This window comes from Capsicum annuum, chromosome 5 (assembly GCF_002878395.1).
Source record: "Capsicum annuum cultivar UCD-10X-F1 chromosome 5, UCD10Xv1.1, whole genome shotgun sequence".
NCBI classification, from domain to species: Eukaryota; Viridiplantae; Streptophyta; class Magnoliopsida; order Solanales; family Solanaceae; genus Capsicum; species Capsicum annuum.
In genome coordinates, this window is record NC_061115.1 from 174,234,245 (window position 1) to 174,250,166 (window position 15,922).

At 32.5% G+C, this 15,922-nt stretch overlaps 1 protein-coding gene across 2 annotated transcripts; it reads right to left on the reverse strand.

Annotated features, from left to right (window-relative positions):
• Positions 1–224: 224 nt before the first annotated feature.
• LOC107870941 (pre-mRNA-splicing factor ISY1 homolog) lies at positions 225–7,496 on the reverse strand. Of its 2 annotated transcripts, XM_016717652.2 has the most exons (3): positions 6,836–7,496; positions 806–1,237; positions 225–630 (listed from the first exon to the last, which is right to left on the reverse strand). In XM_016717652.2, exons 1-3 carry the CDS (start codon positions 7,297–7,299, stop codon positions 381–383), a joined length of 1,146 nt encoding a protein of 381 aa, XP_016573138.2. In that variant the 5' UTR covers positions 7,300–7,496; the 3' UTR covers positions 225–380. The 2 variants fall into 2 exon arrangements, with proteins under 2 accessions (XP_016573138.2, XP_047269226.1); XM_047413270.1 differs by having other exon boundaries at positions 505–1,237.
• Positions 7,497–15,922: the final 8,426 nt, after the last annotated feature.

Consider the following 15,922-nt stretch of genomic DNA (forward strand, 5'->3'; position numbering starts at 1 on the left):
TTCTCCATCCCGCAACCCTAATCGTATCACACTACTTTGAATTTTCATTCTTGTTTGATCCAACTATAGACTTCTCTGAAGGAAGTTAAAACAGGGTTGAATGGGAAATAATAGACCTGAAATCTGCTTTAATAATGCAAATAGTTTCTTTGAAGAACTGCTTTTTATTTAAATTTTAAACGAACTGAAAAGGTATGAATTAAAGGGCATCACAAAACACATAATTACAACATAACAAGTAGCAGTTAATCACTTTGATGCTGACTGAGAGAAGAAATAGATGACGCAGATTCTGTTTGTTGTCCAGCATTGATTGGAACAAAATGAGCACAAGTCGAATGAAATTTACAGAGGATTCACAACGCAGAACAGTTAATTGATTAAAACCACATTCGATGCACTTCATCGCATTGTTCTGCAACTGGATAATAAATGAAATTTACAGAGGATTCACAACGCAGAACAGTTAATTGATTAAAACCACATTCGATGCACTTCATCGCATTGTTCTGCAACTGGATAATCAATGTCATAGCTGATTTGAAATGCAAATGATAGTTCGTTGCGAAATGGGAGAGATGTTTTCTGTAGAAAGCTAAGGAACTACAGCACGAATCCGAGCCTCTTGGTCTAGGAGGGAAACAGAAACTTGAAATTATCATTCTATTCAGTGATAGTTAGCTATACTTGAAAGAAGTACAAAATCGCTACTACAGTCGGATTAATGCAAGATCTTCGTAGAAAAAGCAACTCCTCTTTACATCAAATAGAAACATATGCTGTTTGTAATAGCTTTGCCACCTACCTTTGAATGTTAAGCATGGTCTTGGCTTCCATTTGCTCTTCCATTAAATCCTCACTAGCATATTTGCTTATAAGTTCCATCTTCTTCCGTTCCACCACCATCCTCTCGATCTCCTTCTCGTCTGGCAATGGTACATGTACCACAAATTCTTTTTCTCTGTCCTGCTCTTCCCTCTCCCTTTCCATTCTCTCCTCCTCTATCACATCCTCTTCCTCCTCGAACAATATCTTTGATCCCAAACCAACCGCTACTACCTCCCCACTCTTCACCGCCTTCTTGGCTTCCCTCTTTATCTCTTCCATCTCCATCCATTCTCTCACAGCTGCAGCCCGCATCTTCTCCTCAGCTGGACCCTCCAACTTTTCCAATATTCCGTCCTCATCATCTCTGTACCCGTAGTAGCTGGCATCAATCCTCTTGTATATATCATACCTACAAATTTTCCGCAAACAAATCAACATCAGAATTGCCGAAATAAATACCTAGCAGAAGAAAATCTAAATGTATCCACATAAAAAAAAATTAAGACAGTAATATTTATAGCATTTTTTAAAAGTGTCCAACAGAGATTCTTTTATTCAACCTAAAGATTGTTTAACACAATAAAATGTAAATGGCTACATTTCAGATATGATTTTTCCAAGAATGTATTCTCTACCAAGTATGAAGAAATATACTGAATGAATAGCCATCTATGAGATATCATACAATGCATAAACAGCATAAATTTGCAAATTTCGATAAACTAAAAATTCATTCATATATAGAACTTCCAACCTACTATAATTCACAATCTATCCACATTCCACATATTTTAAGAAGTTCAAGTCAAAGTCACTTGCAACCTCTAACTGTTATCTGTTCACATTATATCTTGAGAAAAAATCTGAAATTTCTTTTAAATTAAATTACATTCGTAATGATTATATAAGAATGTTAATCCAGGAAACAGGCCATAAAATTGGGGACAAGGCTAGTGGGCTGTAAGAAGTGCTACTTGGCAAGTGTGATAGCAGGACTAGTAGTGGAATTAAATCTTTAAGTGAAACGATATTCAGTGTAGCAAATACCGCCGCTTATGAACTTGAGCTGCAAGTTTATAAAACGCAGACTAGTGCACTAAAGCTCCGGCTATGCGCGAGGTCTAGGGAAGGGCCAAACCACAAGGGTTTATTGTACACAACCTTACCCTGCATTTCTGCAAGAGGTTGTTTCCATGGCTTGACCCGTGACCTCCTCCTCCTGGTCACATGCCAACGACTTTATCAGTTACCCCAAGGCTCCTCCCCCCTCCTCCCTCTTCCTGACTGCTTGCTTATTTGATAACTGTAAGCAGGCTGGAAGGAGTGCCATCAGATGGGATTGTTGTCAACTTTCTTTTTCTCTACTTTACAGACATTGATACAATGTGCTTCTTGGTGTTCTAATAATGCATCTTCACTAAACTTCAAGGCTTAAGTGAGCTTTTAATAACATTGATTCTATGCTTCATAAAAAATAGGATTTCACAATTCAAAATTTGAATTTGGTAGTTGGTAATGTCTCATCAAATTAATTATGTCATATGTTCCCAATGCATTAATGAATTTTTTTCTCCGAGAAATAAAATATTTTGACAAAGAGACCTTTCCCAGCATATCACATACGTTGCTCCTCTATCCATTTCATTTAGGTTCATGATATACATCCATTAACTATAGCTTCTCCTTTTTATTTATGTTCATACAGAACATAATAAATTTGAACCTTTAACTTATCCACAAATATTAAGATAAACAAAAATGGGAAAAAACATAAGCTGCATCCTATAGTTGTCCAAAAGGTCATTTAGACACTATTACTTTATGGGTGACCTATTAGCCCTATTCTTATTTTAGGTGGTACTAATCCTAAATTGCCACATGGTGAAGGCAGTGGGTTTACCTTCATAAGGTGTGTGAAGGGCATCTGGAACATGTTAAAAGGAAATTGCTTTTGCCACATGTCAATGGCTGCTTGCCTATTTTTCTTTTTCCTTAAATACAAGTCATATTAAACTAGGGACTTTAAGGTAATTTTACTTCACTCTTCTACACCATAATCACACATTTCTCTAACACTAATGCGAAGTGCTGGAACCATTGCTACCCACCACTTCAGTTACCGACCACCGCAACTATCAAACTAATTTCACAAACAACCCTTTTCTAACATAATGATAGACTCATGTTTGAATAATTAATAAAGCCCTCTGATGATAGAATTGAAATTTCTATAGAGGTCATGCAAAATGAGACAACGGTTGACTATTATATGTGATGTTAGATGGTAAATCTTCCTTTAATTGAATTAACGTTGAGAAGTGGTACTCTAGAAACAAGCATTGTTGGGCCTACAACTAATTTCTCGTGTAGAAATTCTAAAAGTACAGCCAGAAAAAATAGCACTAACCAATCAAAATTCTTTCTCAGTGAGAACCCCTTGGACTTGGTTATAATCTCTTCATTACAGAGAATGGCCAATTCATATATGAATTTAAGAATTTGTCTGGCAGAGCTCTAGAGGTTTCAATTTGTATATTGAAATCGGAGATGGAGATTAATCGGCAGGGACTTTTCCAGAGAGGCAATGATGGAGAGGAAGAGAGTAGAGAGATGAGAAGAAAGGGGGCTACAGCTGGTTTTATTTTGGGTAAAAAGACTTTTGTGTCCAATGTAATTTGTTGGAATGGTGAAGTAATGAAGATGGTGGGTATGGTGATAATGGTGGTTGGAATGAGGGTGGAGGTTCAGATGATTCAATGTCTTCTTGGGACAGAAGGAAAAGTCAAAGATGGGGTGGTGGGTACTGGGTAATGGTTATTCCATTTTTAAGAAGTAGATAAAAAGAAGAAAAGATTATTGTAGAAAAAGTAAGAGAAGAGGCTAGCAATGTCGCAGAAGAGACGTTTGTCCAAAGGAGGGAAATAAGTGCTTTTTTTTTACGACGAGGAGGGAAGGAAGTGCTTATTAAGAGAACTTTATTAAGTATTCCTACATATTGCATGTTCCTGTTCAATGCACCTGCCGTTGTTATAGGAAAGTTGAAAAGATTGCAACGGAACTTTCTTTGGGATGCCGCAGATGAGGCAAATAAGATTAGATTGGGAGGTGACCGAGCTTCAGATATTACTAGCTTTACTTCAAGCATTAGGAGCCAGTTAACAAACCCAATGCTTTGAGTTGACAAACCCAAAGTTGTCTTTGTCAAGTCATTCTATAAGAAGCTTTTGGGTAGGGCGGAGGACAACTTCCCCTATGATGCGGTCTGGGCACCTTAAGGTGCCAAGTAAGTGGTTCTTCTTCACCAAATTGGCAACTAAGGGGTGTTATTGATAACGACTAATCTTAGGAAAGGGAAGGTTGTTTGCATAAATTGGTGTGTATGTGTAAGGAGGCAGGTGAGGACGTGGTTCATATTCTGAAACATCGCAAACTATCCATGAGGTTATGGTGGGATATCTTTAAATGGTTTGATATTTCATGGGCAATGACAAAATCCGGGAAGGAGTTGATGTTTAGCTGGACGAGTGGAGCCAAGGGAAGAAGGTGCAATGCTAGGAACATTACTCTTCTTGCTTTTTTGTGGGTCATTTGGCGAGAGAGAAATAGAATAGCTTTTAAAGAGGACCAGATAAGCTTTGCTCGATTGAGGAGTAATGTCCGATCTCTTATTTTCTTTTGGTGCACCCATGTAGTTCTGATTTGTATAGAGGGTTGTTGTCTTTTTGGAAAGAACCATATTTTGCACGTTCTTTTTTTTTTATATTTTTTGGGGGGGGGGGTGGGGGGGGGGGGGGGGGGGCTACCTCTTCTACACGACTATTATAGCCTTGTCATTATCAATGAAATCTTTTACTCGATCAAAAAAATAAAGGTATGTATGTAATATATAGTCACATGTGTGCATATAACATGTATAAGTGTGTAGATATATTATACATGCCTATATGCATATACACCTATAGGCACATATATACACGCACATGTGTGTGTGTGTGTATACATGTAGGATCTTGCTAACCTATTACATCACCGAAGTAGGTTAACAATGTGCCCATTTTTTATTTCTCTTAAACTTACTTAAAGATCTCATTTGTAATGGGGATTTTTCCGTCTTTTACCCCAAAAAATTGAAGACGACCAATACTTTCTACTCATCTTCCCCCTACCCTCTTTCCCTGCAGAGGTACCTCCCAGATCCAATGAAGCTCCGATCATGTCTTCAACAAGTATTTTTGGGCCAAGGAAATATAGTCTTTCCCATACTTTTAGACATCTGTTTCCAGAAGGTAGAAATAGTTGTAGCTTGTAAAATCAATTCTTGACTTCTGTTTTTTAGGATACAGCCCACAAATTGAACATGATCATTTCTACTGGTATTCCATAATACACTATACCCAAGGGATCATTAAAAATTTCCAAGTTCTGTGAGCAACATATCTTTTACCAAGACATGTTCATAGTTCTATCTTTACTATATCATTTTGTATTCTAAATAGAAACTATTGAAAACCATAGCTATCAGTTTATCATTGTGTTCCCATTCTCTCTTTTTTTGTGTTTCCTCCCAAACAAAGACCACACTTGAAGTAACAGAAAATTTAAGCAATAGAAAAGCAATTGAAGCAAGCTAGATTGAGTTTTTTTGCAGCAGTGGCCGCTAGCTTTAATTTTATTGCTTAGTTACAATCGGGAAAAGAGGAATTTATTAGAACTTGGCCAAAACACTGTTGTCAAATATATCAACGATATTCAATAAAGTTATCAACCAAAAAAATAATAAGCAATTTTAGGATAAGCCTTATCCCTATTTTAAATTAGTCAAGCAACTACATGTTTGTGATGGAAAACCGAAAACCATGTAAACCAATCATTGGTAGTGCACTGACATGTCCAGCTTCATCACATTTAGATAAAGACAAACAACAATAATGCAACCTATTGCAACCAATGCGGTATGACAATGTCTCTTTAGTTTAGGATCATGTCTCCCTTTCCCTGTCTTCCAATCTCCTTTAATTGTAAAGAAGGTCTAGGTGGATTCCTTGGTAGCTAAGTCGATATTCAAAATCCAGCATTATGTGTAAGCTTTTGAGATAGTAATGCGCTTTCTCCAGTTAAGGAGTAGCATCTTATCCCTTATTTATTTATGGTCTTTATGATGTGCACATAACATTCCTTTATGCATAAAAGTTGGGTGTTAGAAAACTCTCTCTCTTGGTAGGTTTTTACTTTTTTGTATACTTCTTGCATAGTATGATTTTTAGATTACTAAAAGTTACTACTTTATCAAAAAGAATGTAAGATTTTCGGTGAACTTGCATTTTATCAAATAAAAATTACAAGTTTGTAACTTTGTATATGCTTCTTCTTCTATCAATGTAATCCCTAAATATTAGTACAGCTAGAATTCAAATCCCAGCTATCTCGTGATTAAATTTTCCGGTACGTTTGTATCACAAACACAGATTAATATTTTTTAATAAATTCCTATCAAGTTTTCTATGAATTCTGGAAAGCTACTCATGATACGTAAAATAACATTGTATTAAACAAGCTCAAATAACAACATGCCAAGTGTAATTCCACAAGTAGTGTCCAGGGAGGGTAGCGTGTACGTAGACCTTACCAATAGACCCTCAGTACAAGTAGAAGCATTACAAAGCAGTTCGATTAAACAAACAAAAAAAGGGGAGTGACAAAGCCAAGACAAAAATGACAAAAATATGCATGACAAAGCATACTAACACGGAACAATGCACTACCACAACGTAATATGATATCAAAGCGCAAGAGATAGTAATAGAACGAGGAATGAGATAAACATTAACTCCCAGGGTAATCCTAGTGATTACTAGAGTGAAAGACTAACCAATACAACTTCAAATTACCTAATTATCCCTCTACCCTAATAGTGTCCTCAGTAAATCCTAAGCCACTCAAAAAGTCACTTTTACTAAAACAAGATAACACACTTCGTATAACCGAACGTAAGCAACTAAAACAATACCTGGTTCTCCGTTTCCGCAATTCAGGCGGCTTCTCAAACAACTCCCTAACACCAGGCAACTTCTTTGCAGCACCAAAATACCTATACCCAGGACCACGTCCACCAGGATTCGGTACATCAACAATATTCCCATCCAAATCTGTCATCTTCGCCGAGTGCTTCGTGTAATTCGGACCACCAAGTTCAATAATCCTCCTTTCCCAATGCACTTTCTCTCTAATCAACTTATTAATCTCATCATTCAAATCTCTCAACCTATGTTCTCCGAGTCCTTCGTTTTGTATCTCGGCTACTTTACGGCCGATTTCGCGCATTATTTGTTGCCGCCATTTGTCCGCTTCGGCTAAATCGCGACATTCTGAGGCTAAATAGGGACGGCGTTCTTTGGGTTTCTTTTTTTCTTCTTCTTTCATTGTGATGAATCTGTTTAACATTGATTGAGCTTTCTCTTCGTTACGCGCCATGGCTGCTGCTTGTGTGGATTGGAAGATGCTAAACCCTGCTACGATGTTTCAGTTGGGAATTTGGGGGAAAATTTTAAACCCTAGAAGGAAAGAGAGTAGAAGCAAAAAAGTTCTGTTCGAATATCTATATAGAGAGAGGGGGGAGAAAATTAAACAAAAGGTGTTTTTAATTTATTTTTTTAGTTTTTGGTGGCTCTTGACCAAGATTATAGGTCAAAGACAATCAATATATATACTTAGATTTCTATATGTAAAATATATGTGACACAAATAAAATTTAAATAATTATATTTTTAATGTATTTTTAGATATTTAGTTGTTAATTATTATAATTTATAATAATTTTTATGTAATTTCTAAATAATATATGTTACTTTTCTTATCTAAATTTTTGGGCATTGATAGTCAATTATATTTTTAAAATAGTTTGAGTTTTTAATTATTGTGATTTATAATACCTTTTCTTGTATTCTAATTTAAGTCTGAGATAATTTCAAAAGTCAATCATATATCACGATTGAAGTAGCAAAGTAAACATATCTTAAATGACTTATAATAACTAATTAAAAATGATATAACAGAGTTGCTACAAAAAATATTTAAGTGGGTCTTATATAAAATGTCAAGTTAATTTTAAACAACAAGAGTTAATTTGTATCTATTTTTCCTTTTTTTATTTAATATGATCAAATTTGTAATACTTACATGAATTATAAGAATTAATTAGGTGTGATATAATAAAATTACCATTGAAGCAGCTAAAGCAGATATGTTATAAATGTCTAATTTGCTTTTTCTAGTAAACATAATTAATTTTATAATACGTAAGATCCAGCCAAATATCAAAATCTGGTGAATCGGATATGTATTAAATAACTCATAATAACTAATTAGAAGTGTATAACAAAATTACTATAAAAAATATTTGTGAAAAAAATTTAAGTGGGCCTATGTTAATTAATTTAAAACATCAAGAGTTAATTTATTATTTTATTTCTATTTTATTTATATTAAATATTATTATTTTTTTAATATCAAGATGACTTATAATAATCAATTAGGAGGTGATATAGTAAAACTATAATTGAAACAATTAAAGTAAATTTGTCATAATTATCTATTTTATTTTTTTATTAAATATTATTAATTATTAAATATATAAATGACATATAATAAACTAGTAAGCAGTAGTGTGTGCTTCTTAGCATTTCTAAATTCTAAATAGTAGTAATATGTAAAGGAGGATAATAAAAATCTGACGCGGCATCATAAAGGAGGATAATAAAAATCTCACGTTGAATTCAGGATTGGTATTTCTCTTTTTTCTAAGATTTTTTACTTTTTTTTCATTTTATTACCATTTAATTAATTACTTCTTCCGTTTCAGAATAAGTGAATTATTAGAAATATTTATTAGTGTTTTAAAATAAGTGAATTATTAAATTTTTTTTTAAAGTTAACCTTGTGATTTGACTATTAATTAATTTTTAAAAAGTTATTAAAGATCAATTTTTACTTTTTGAAGAGTAAAAATAAAAAATTATATTAAATTTATATCTTTAAAACATCACTTGGAGTTATTAGGGTTACAACCGTTCCACATCCCTGTAGCAGTTACATATCCTTTCAGAAATAAACCTTCTGAAGGAGAGATCTTCAATAATCACGTGTAGAGGTAGGTGAAGAAGATGTGAAAATCAATTTTATGTATCAGGTAGAAATTATGGGAATGTTTTGTATGAAATGATGAATATGAAGTTCGATGAAGTGATGAAGATGAAGCAACTAAAGGTTACTTTTTACAAAAATGGCTCCCTCTTTCATTTCTACATATATGTGCATGAACTATATAAATGCTAATTCGAAAATTGTACGAATTGTGTTAATGTCCTTTTTAATTTTTGTAAGTTAGATGTTTAGTATTAATGACCCTAAAGTTGGATTTGGATTCTACTCCAAAGTGTTGGGCATTTGGTAAGTCTTTAATCTAGATTTGTATTAAAAATGTGATTATTTGGATAAAAAATTGTTTTAAGTTATGTAAGTGGCATGTTGCTGCAATTGCTATTGCTACAGGGAAGAGTAACAGTGGAGAGCTCATAATTTTTAATCCCTTGCTACGAGGCATTTGACCGATATGTGAAACTCGAAGGGACTAAAGGTTATAGTGGCATACGAACGCACGGGTGGAACAATTGTAGGAAAATCTATCTTTTGGCTGTCCGATATATTCACGTAAGTCATTCTTAATACAAAACTCAAAGGAGTTGTTTATTTGTAGAGTATCATGAACAACAACTAATGACACTTGAAGTTTAGGACAGGATGGACAAGAAGAAATGTGGAGAAAAAAAAGGAGAATTTCTCAATTGTATAGAGTATCATAGTTGGTTGATTTGATTTTCTGAATGACTGCATCTAATTATAATATTCTAATTGTGTTACTTTGTGACTTCATGAAACTCATTATTGTCAAACCTACTTAGATCTAATGATAAATCCAGAAGTTTGAATTATATTCAGGACTTGCGCCACAATTATTTCGTACAGCAAGAATTTTCTCAATTATCTTGGATTTCTAGAGGTTTTAATCCTGTAACTAACCTTTTTGATGATGAGTTATTCTTTTGGACTAATATGTTCTTTTCTCACTGCTTTTCAATTTGTTTTAGGTGAAAACTTGTGCTGGAGGAGCTGGAGTCAGACATATGGTACTCATCATAACCGGTTGGACAGCAACTATTCAGGTCTGTTTCCTGAAGCTTTATCATAAGAAGTTACGTTGTTGATGAATTTGATCATGTTTGTGAGATCTAAAAGTAATTCAAGAATGAAGGAATGGATTTAACTTACTGCCCTGATTCACAATGCGTGAATTTTATATGGTTTATGTTGATGATACAATGATTTGATGGATTTGACACAACAACTACGATCAGCAGGGTTGGATACTCGGATTCATGGTATGGCCCTCAAAAAATTATATTATATATAAGGCAAAAATTATTGTTAATGCATATATATAATAGATGTTGAATCTTTTTAATTTTTCATGTGTTTACCGCTTTATATTTTAGACCCCTTAGTTTTTAATGAGTATATAATAGATGTTGAATCTTTTTATTTTTTTCATGTGTTTACCAATTTATATTTTGGACCCCCTTAGTAAAAATCTTGACGATTTTGCTTTGTATTCATCTTAAATCTGCTGATATAATTTAAAGCAACAGGTGATAACCAATTATGTAGCTAATTTGATTTTTGCATGTTGCTCTTTGATATGGTAAAAAAATCAATTGTAAGCCAAAAAATAAGGTACCAAGCTGAACTAGGATGATTAGATACTCTCTGTGATTGTGAAAAGTGGTCCCTGATCGCAATCTTGGACAGGGGCTGGAGTCTTCACATTCATGGTCATGGATCTACTGTCGAGGCTTCCTTCGTGCGCGATGGCTTATTCGTGATTGCGTCGTTCACTGCTTTGGCTCTTTCCTCGGATTTGTAAGGTATATTCCTCGATAGCGATGGCTCTGCTTCTGCACAAATCCTGCAGCTTCAAGCCTTCACCAGTGCCTTCAAGGCCTCCGTGCTTGAATCTCGGTTTTCCAAGATCTAAGATAACTTGTAAATCTTGGTATTCTTCTCCCAAGCTTCTTCAAAGGTTTCTAGACTTAAGAGATACCATTGAAACTTACTTTCCTATATTTTAACAGGGTGATATTGAGTCACGAGGCATCTATAACTGGCTGATTGTCAACAAAGAAATGAATAGAATTTAAACCTAGCCATAATTTATGTGAATGGAGCATTGAATAGTATAACTAAAATGAGGTTATAAGGCATCAAGGATCTGACCGATATATCTGATGATCTGAGGTGAAGAGTTGATTTGGTTTATTCCTATTTAGCTCTTAGTACTACATTCTGAGCCAATCAGATATTGTTAGTACAATGTGGCGCAGGGAAGCAATATGGAAGATAAACATCTTTCAGGGTTAATGTGTTGATAGATAGCTATAGAAGCTTGAGAATAACCTGCACAGGAGAAAGTTCAAGTCATGCAATTAATACTTTCTATGTTAAGCTCACACTGAATCTAATTCCTTACAAACATATGCTTGCTCCACCTGTTGCATATGATATTGGATCATACTTGTGAATGTAGGCTAAGCCTGCATCCATAAAATCTGCTATACAAAGTTGGAGTGGCTAGAGAGTGAAGAGGCCGACAGAATCACATAAGGAACTTTGGTCCTTTATGTATTTTGGAGTGTCTATGTAAAGAAATATGCAAAAAAAAACTTTTCAAAACACTTACATGGATTTTTACCTCGTGTAAAATTTAGGATTTTTTAGCTCTTAATTCTCTTGGGGTAATCTGAAACCGCGATAATGATTAAACATCTTCTTAATTAAAAAAATGCTAATGATTTGGATAATGAACCAATTGAGATTGATTTCATCCTCCCATTCAGATATGTAAATATGTGATTAATGATGTATAATATCACCTTCCAAATTTTTTGGGATTTATGTTGTTTGGCCTATACTTTAATATTTTAGAGTTTCTGTTCTTTGTTAATTGCTGAAGGATTTTTATGTTGTCAAAGTTGGAGAAAGTGGCTAACATCAGTATATCTATAATAATATATTAAAAGTGTGAAGTGCCTTAGAAATATTGTTTGAACATTTTTCTCTTTATTAAAAGTCTTTGCTTTAGACAAAATTGTCTTTTCACTACTTTTTTCTAATATTTAAGGGCTGAAAATTAATTAAATATATTTATGGTAAAACCTTTCCTTATTAGAAGTCATCAGAATTAATGATTTTTCCTAATATTTAAGTGTTGAAAATTAATTAAATATATTTATGATAAAATCTTTTCTTATTAGAAGTCATCAGAATTAATAATTTTTTCTAATATATAAGTGTTTAAAAATAATTAAATATATTTATGGTAAAACCTTTCTTTATTAGAAGTCATCAAAATTAATGACAATTAATACTTTTTTCATTAGTTTAAGAATTTTAAATCAGCGAAATTTGATTTAAGAAGATTTGAAAAATTTAAAAATAAATATAAAAGCGTTAGAATAAGAAAAAATTCAGAATTATCAAATTTTAAAAGTTTTAAGTACGTAATAAAGATGTAATCAATGATTTTATAAAGATTTAACTTTAAAAACAAGAAAGATTTCAAATAAAAAAAAAAGAAAAACTAAAAATATGGTTCAAAATAATGCGCCTCTCTTAGCCTCTTGCACCAAGGGAAAGAGGTATTGCATTACAAATGCAAAAGTGATGGTTGATCAATCATTTGAAACTTCTGGCGATAAAATATATATGTACTTACACTAAAATATATTATTATATTAATATGTAAAGAATCTTCGAAAAATGGGTTGAACTTTTTACATATCAGTAAAAATCTCTGCAATAGATAGAATCATTTAATTTTAAATAATCAAATGTTATACGTGTTAGGCACACACGACTAAACTAGTTAAAAATAAATTTAAGTTAATTGGGATTCAATTAATATTTTTCAAATTTTTTAATCTTTTTAAAAATACCAAACAATACATAATTATTTTTAATAAAAATAAAAATAAAATCAGTTTTTAAAATCACAACTTCCGTTCTCTCTCCTCTCAAACGTCTTTGCTTCTGTCTCAATTGTTGCACATCCTCCACAACAGATCGAGATAACAACATTCTCCGACGACTTTCAACCTCTGACGACAATAACTTCGAGTTCTTCATTGTTCTTTTTCAACTTTCAATCGTTAATTTCTCTCTCTTCACAAGTAAAGATTTAAAAAAAAAATTAGAGGTTTTTAATTATGAAGAAAAAGGGGAGTTTGAGTTGACTTCTCTTCTAGTAGGGGTTAACAATTTTAGTATTTGTTACTTAAAAATGAAATGGAGACTGAAGAAAATTCTAATTTGCGGTATTTCTTCTCTTGATATGGTGATTAATGTAAATTGGGTATCTTTTCTGAGTGAAATATGATTTTTCATCGTTATTGTAGTTCTTGTTCTCGAATATTGTTGTAAAAATAGTGAAACTTGAATTTTAAATTTTTTTCGAGGACATCTGTTGTGATCAAATCTAACAATTGTTGATATTGTTGGTTTAAGTGAACACTTATTTAAACAACCGTTGAGTTATTGGTATTTGTTGTTGTGTTTTTTGTTGTTTGTGTTTATTGTTGTTGTTGGGTGTGTGTTGGTGGTGGTGGTGGTGTTGTATTTACAAATGTTGGTAAATGTTTCTGTTGTTGGTTTTGTTTATGTTGTTATATTTGTAAATATTGATGAGAGTTAATACATAAAAATGACCCTAAACTTGACACGAAATTATAACTTTGGCCTTAAACTTTGACAGTGCACAAATATGATCTTTAACTATTCAAAACTGCACAAATATGACCTCCAATCCTACGTGGCAAAATGCGTGTTCAACACGCAAAACAAGGCATGTCCAGCTTAAAATCTAAGGGCATAATACATAAATATAACCTTAAACTTTAACAGTGCACAAATATGACCTTTAACTATTCAAAACTGCACAAATATGACCTTTAAATAACTCTTCACTATTATTTTTTCATTATTTTCGGCTCAAAGATGAAAATGACATCTAATTTCTTTTTTCATTGTGGAAAAAGAGCAATATTGAAGTTTATTAATTAGGCGCATCAGCCTCATACGAAAAAATCGAGCGGGTATGTATATATATTATAAAGCAGAGGACGAATTTAAGTTATATAATATATTTAAATATTATTTATTTAAATATTAAATTAAAGATGAAGCTATACTAATAAAAAAAAATTCTAGTTTTAATAAAACGTTATTAAATTAATGTTATTAAGGATAGTAGTAGTAGTAGTATATTAAATTAACGTTATCAAATTAACGTTATTAAAATATTATTAAATTAACGTTATTGAAACGTTATTAAATTAACGAGGGGCGGACCTACGTGGTTGCCATGGGGTTCACCCGAACCTCCTCGGTAAAAAAATTACATTGTATATATATAAGATAGAAAATGAATATTTAAGTACGTATGTTAATGTTGAACCACATGAAACAAGACACTTAGATAGCCCAGTGGTGTTATTTGCTTTTCTTAGGCGCTTCCTTCAGCCTATTGTGTGGGTTCGATCCCTGCTAGTGGCTGTTTTTTTTTTATTAAAAAAAAGCTAGGTGTTGCTGCTATAGAAATAAATAAAATAATAATAACAATATTAATTTTTCAAAATTAAAAAAAATTTAGGTGCTGCTACTATAGAAATAAATAAAAAATTATAATAATAATAATAATAATAATAATAATAATAATAATAACAATAATAATAATAATAATAATAATAATAATAATAAAAACGACGTCGTTTCAACACAAAAAACAAAACTTTGACAGTGCACAAGTATGACCTTTCCCTAAGTCAGCCCTTTTAACGACTTGGCACCGTATGATTGGATTACCTTTCCACATAGGCACGAGTGAGACTCACGCATGGTGTTGCAAAATCGGAGGTCATATTTGTTCAGGTTTTGAATAGTTAAAGGTCCTATTTGTGCACTATCAAAGTTTAAGGTCAAAATTATAATTTGGTGTCAAGTTTAGGGTCATTTTTATGTATTAACTCTATTGATAAATATGGATGTTGTTGGTGTTGGTGTTGATATATTGGTAAATATTAGTGTTGTTCGTGTGTATCGATGTTGGTGTTGTTGATTTATTTGTGTTGTTGGTGGTGTTAGTGGTATTGATTACCCATCTGTTGGAAGAAATAAAAATAATTTCAATACTGTTTTGATTTCTTCCAACAAATGTGTAATCAGTTGGATAAAATCAAAATAGTATATCATATTGTTTTGATTTCTTCCAACATGTGATCCTTCTGTTCAAACAGATTACCTATTTGTTGAGAGAAATCAAAATAGTATTGAAACTATTTTTATTTTTTTCAACATATAACTCATCTGTTGGAACTATTATTTTACTGTGTTGTACTTGTTAGATTTACTGATATCATTCTTTTAATTATGCATAAATCAATTATAATCTTTTTTATTTTCCTCTTATTTATAGATAAAATGACTTCCAAAAGAAAAGAAAGTGAATCAACTCCAAAGAAAGGAAGAAGTAAAGTAGCTAGGCCATATTCACCACTAGATAAGCTTATTGAACAGGCAATATCTCAATTAGAAACAGAAATTTATTCTCAATCTGCTCCAGATATAGAAAAAGAGAAGGAAAAAATGGATGAGAATAAAGTAGAAAGAAGTGAAGAATCTGGAGATATAAATAAAGACAAATAAGGAGATGAAAAAAGTGATGGAAAGATGAAGAGGAAAGTGATGAAAATGAAAAGGAAATAGATGTAGATAAAGAAAGGGATGGAGAAAATGATGAAGTAGAAGAATATGATAAAAATGATGAAGGAGAAAAGAAGAAGATGATCAAATCTTGCCAAAAATGAAACTGGTAAAGCATGCGCGTCATATTCACTTGTCTTCATAGAGCATTTGATAACTGGGACCAATTTGACAACTCCGGACACTTTAATGTATGACAATTCTGTTAAAATGATATAAGTTGTATCAG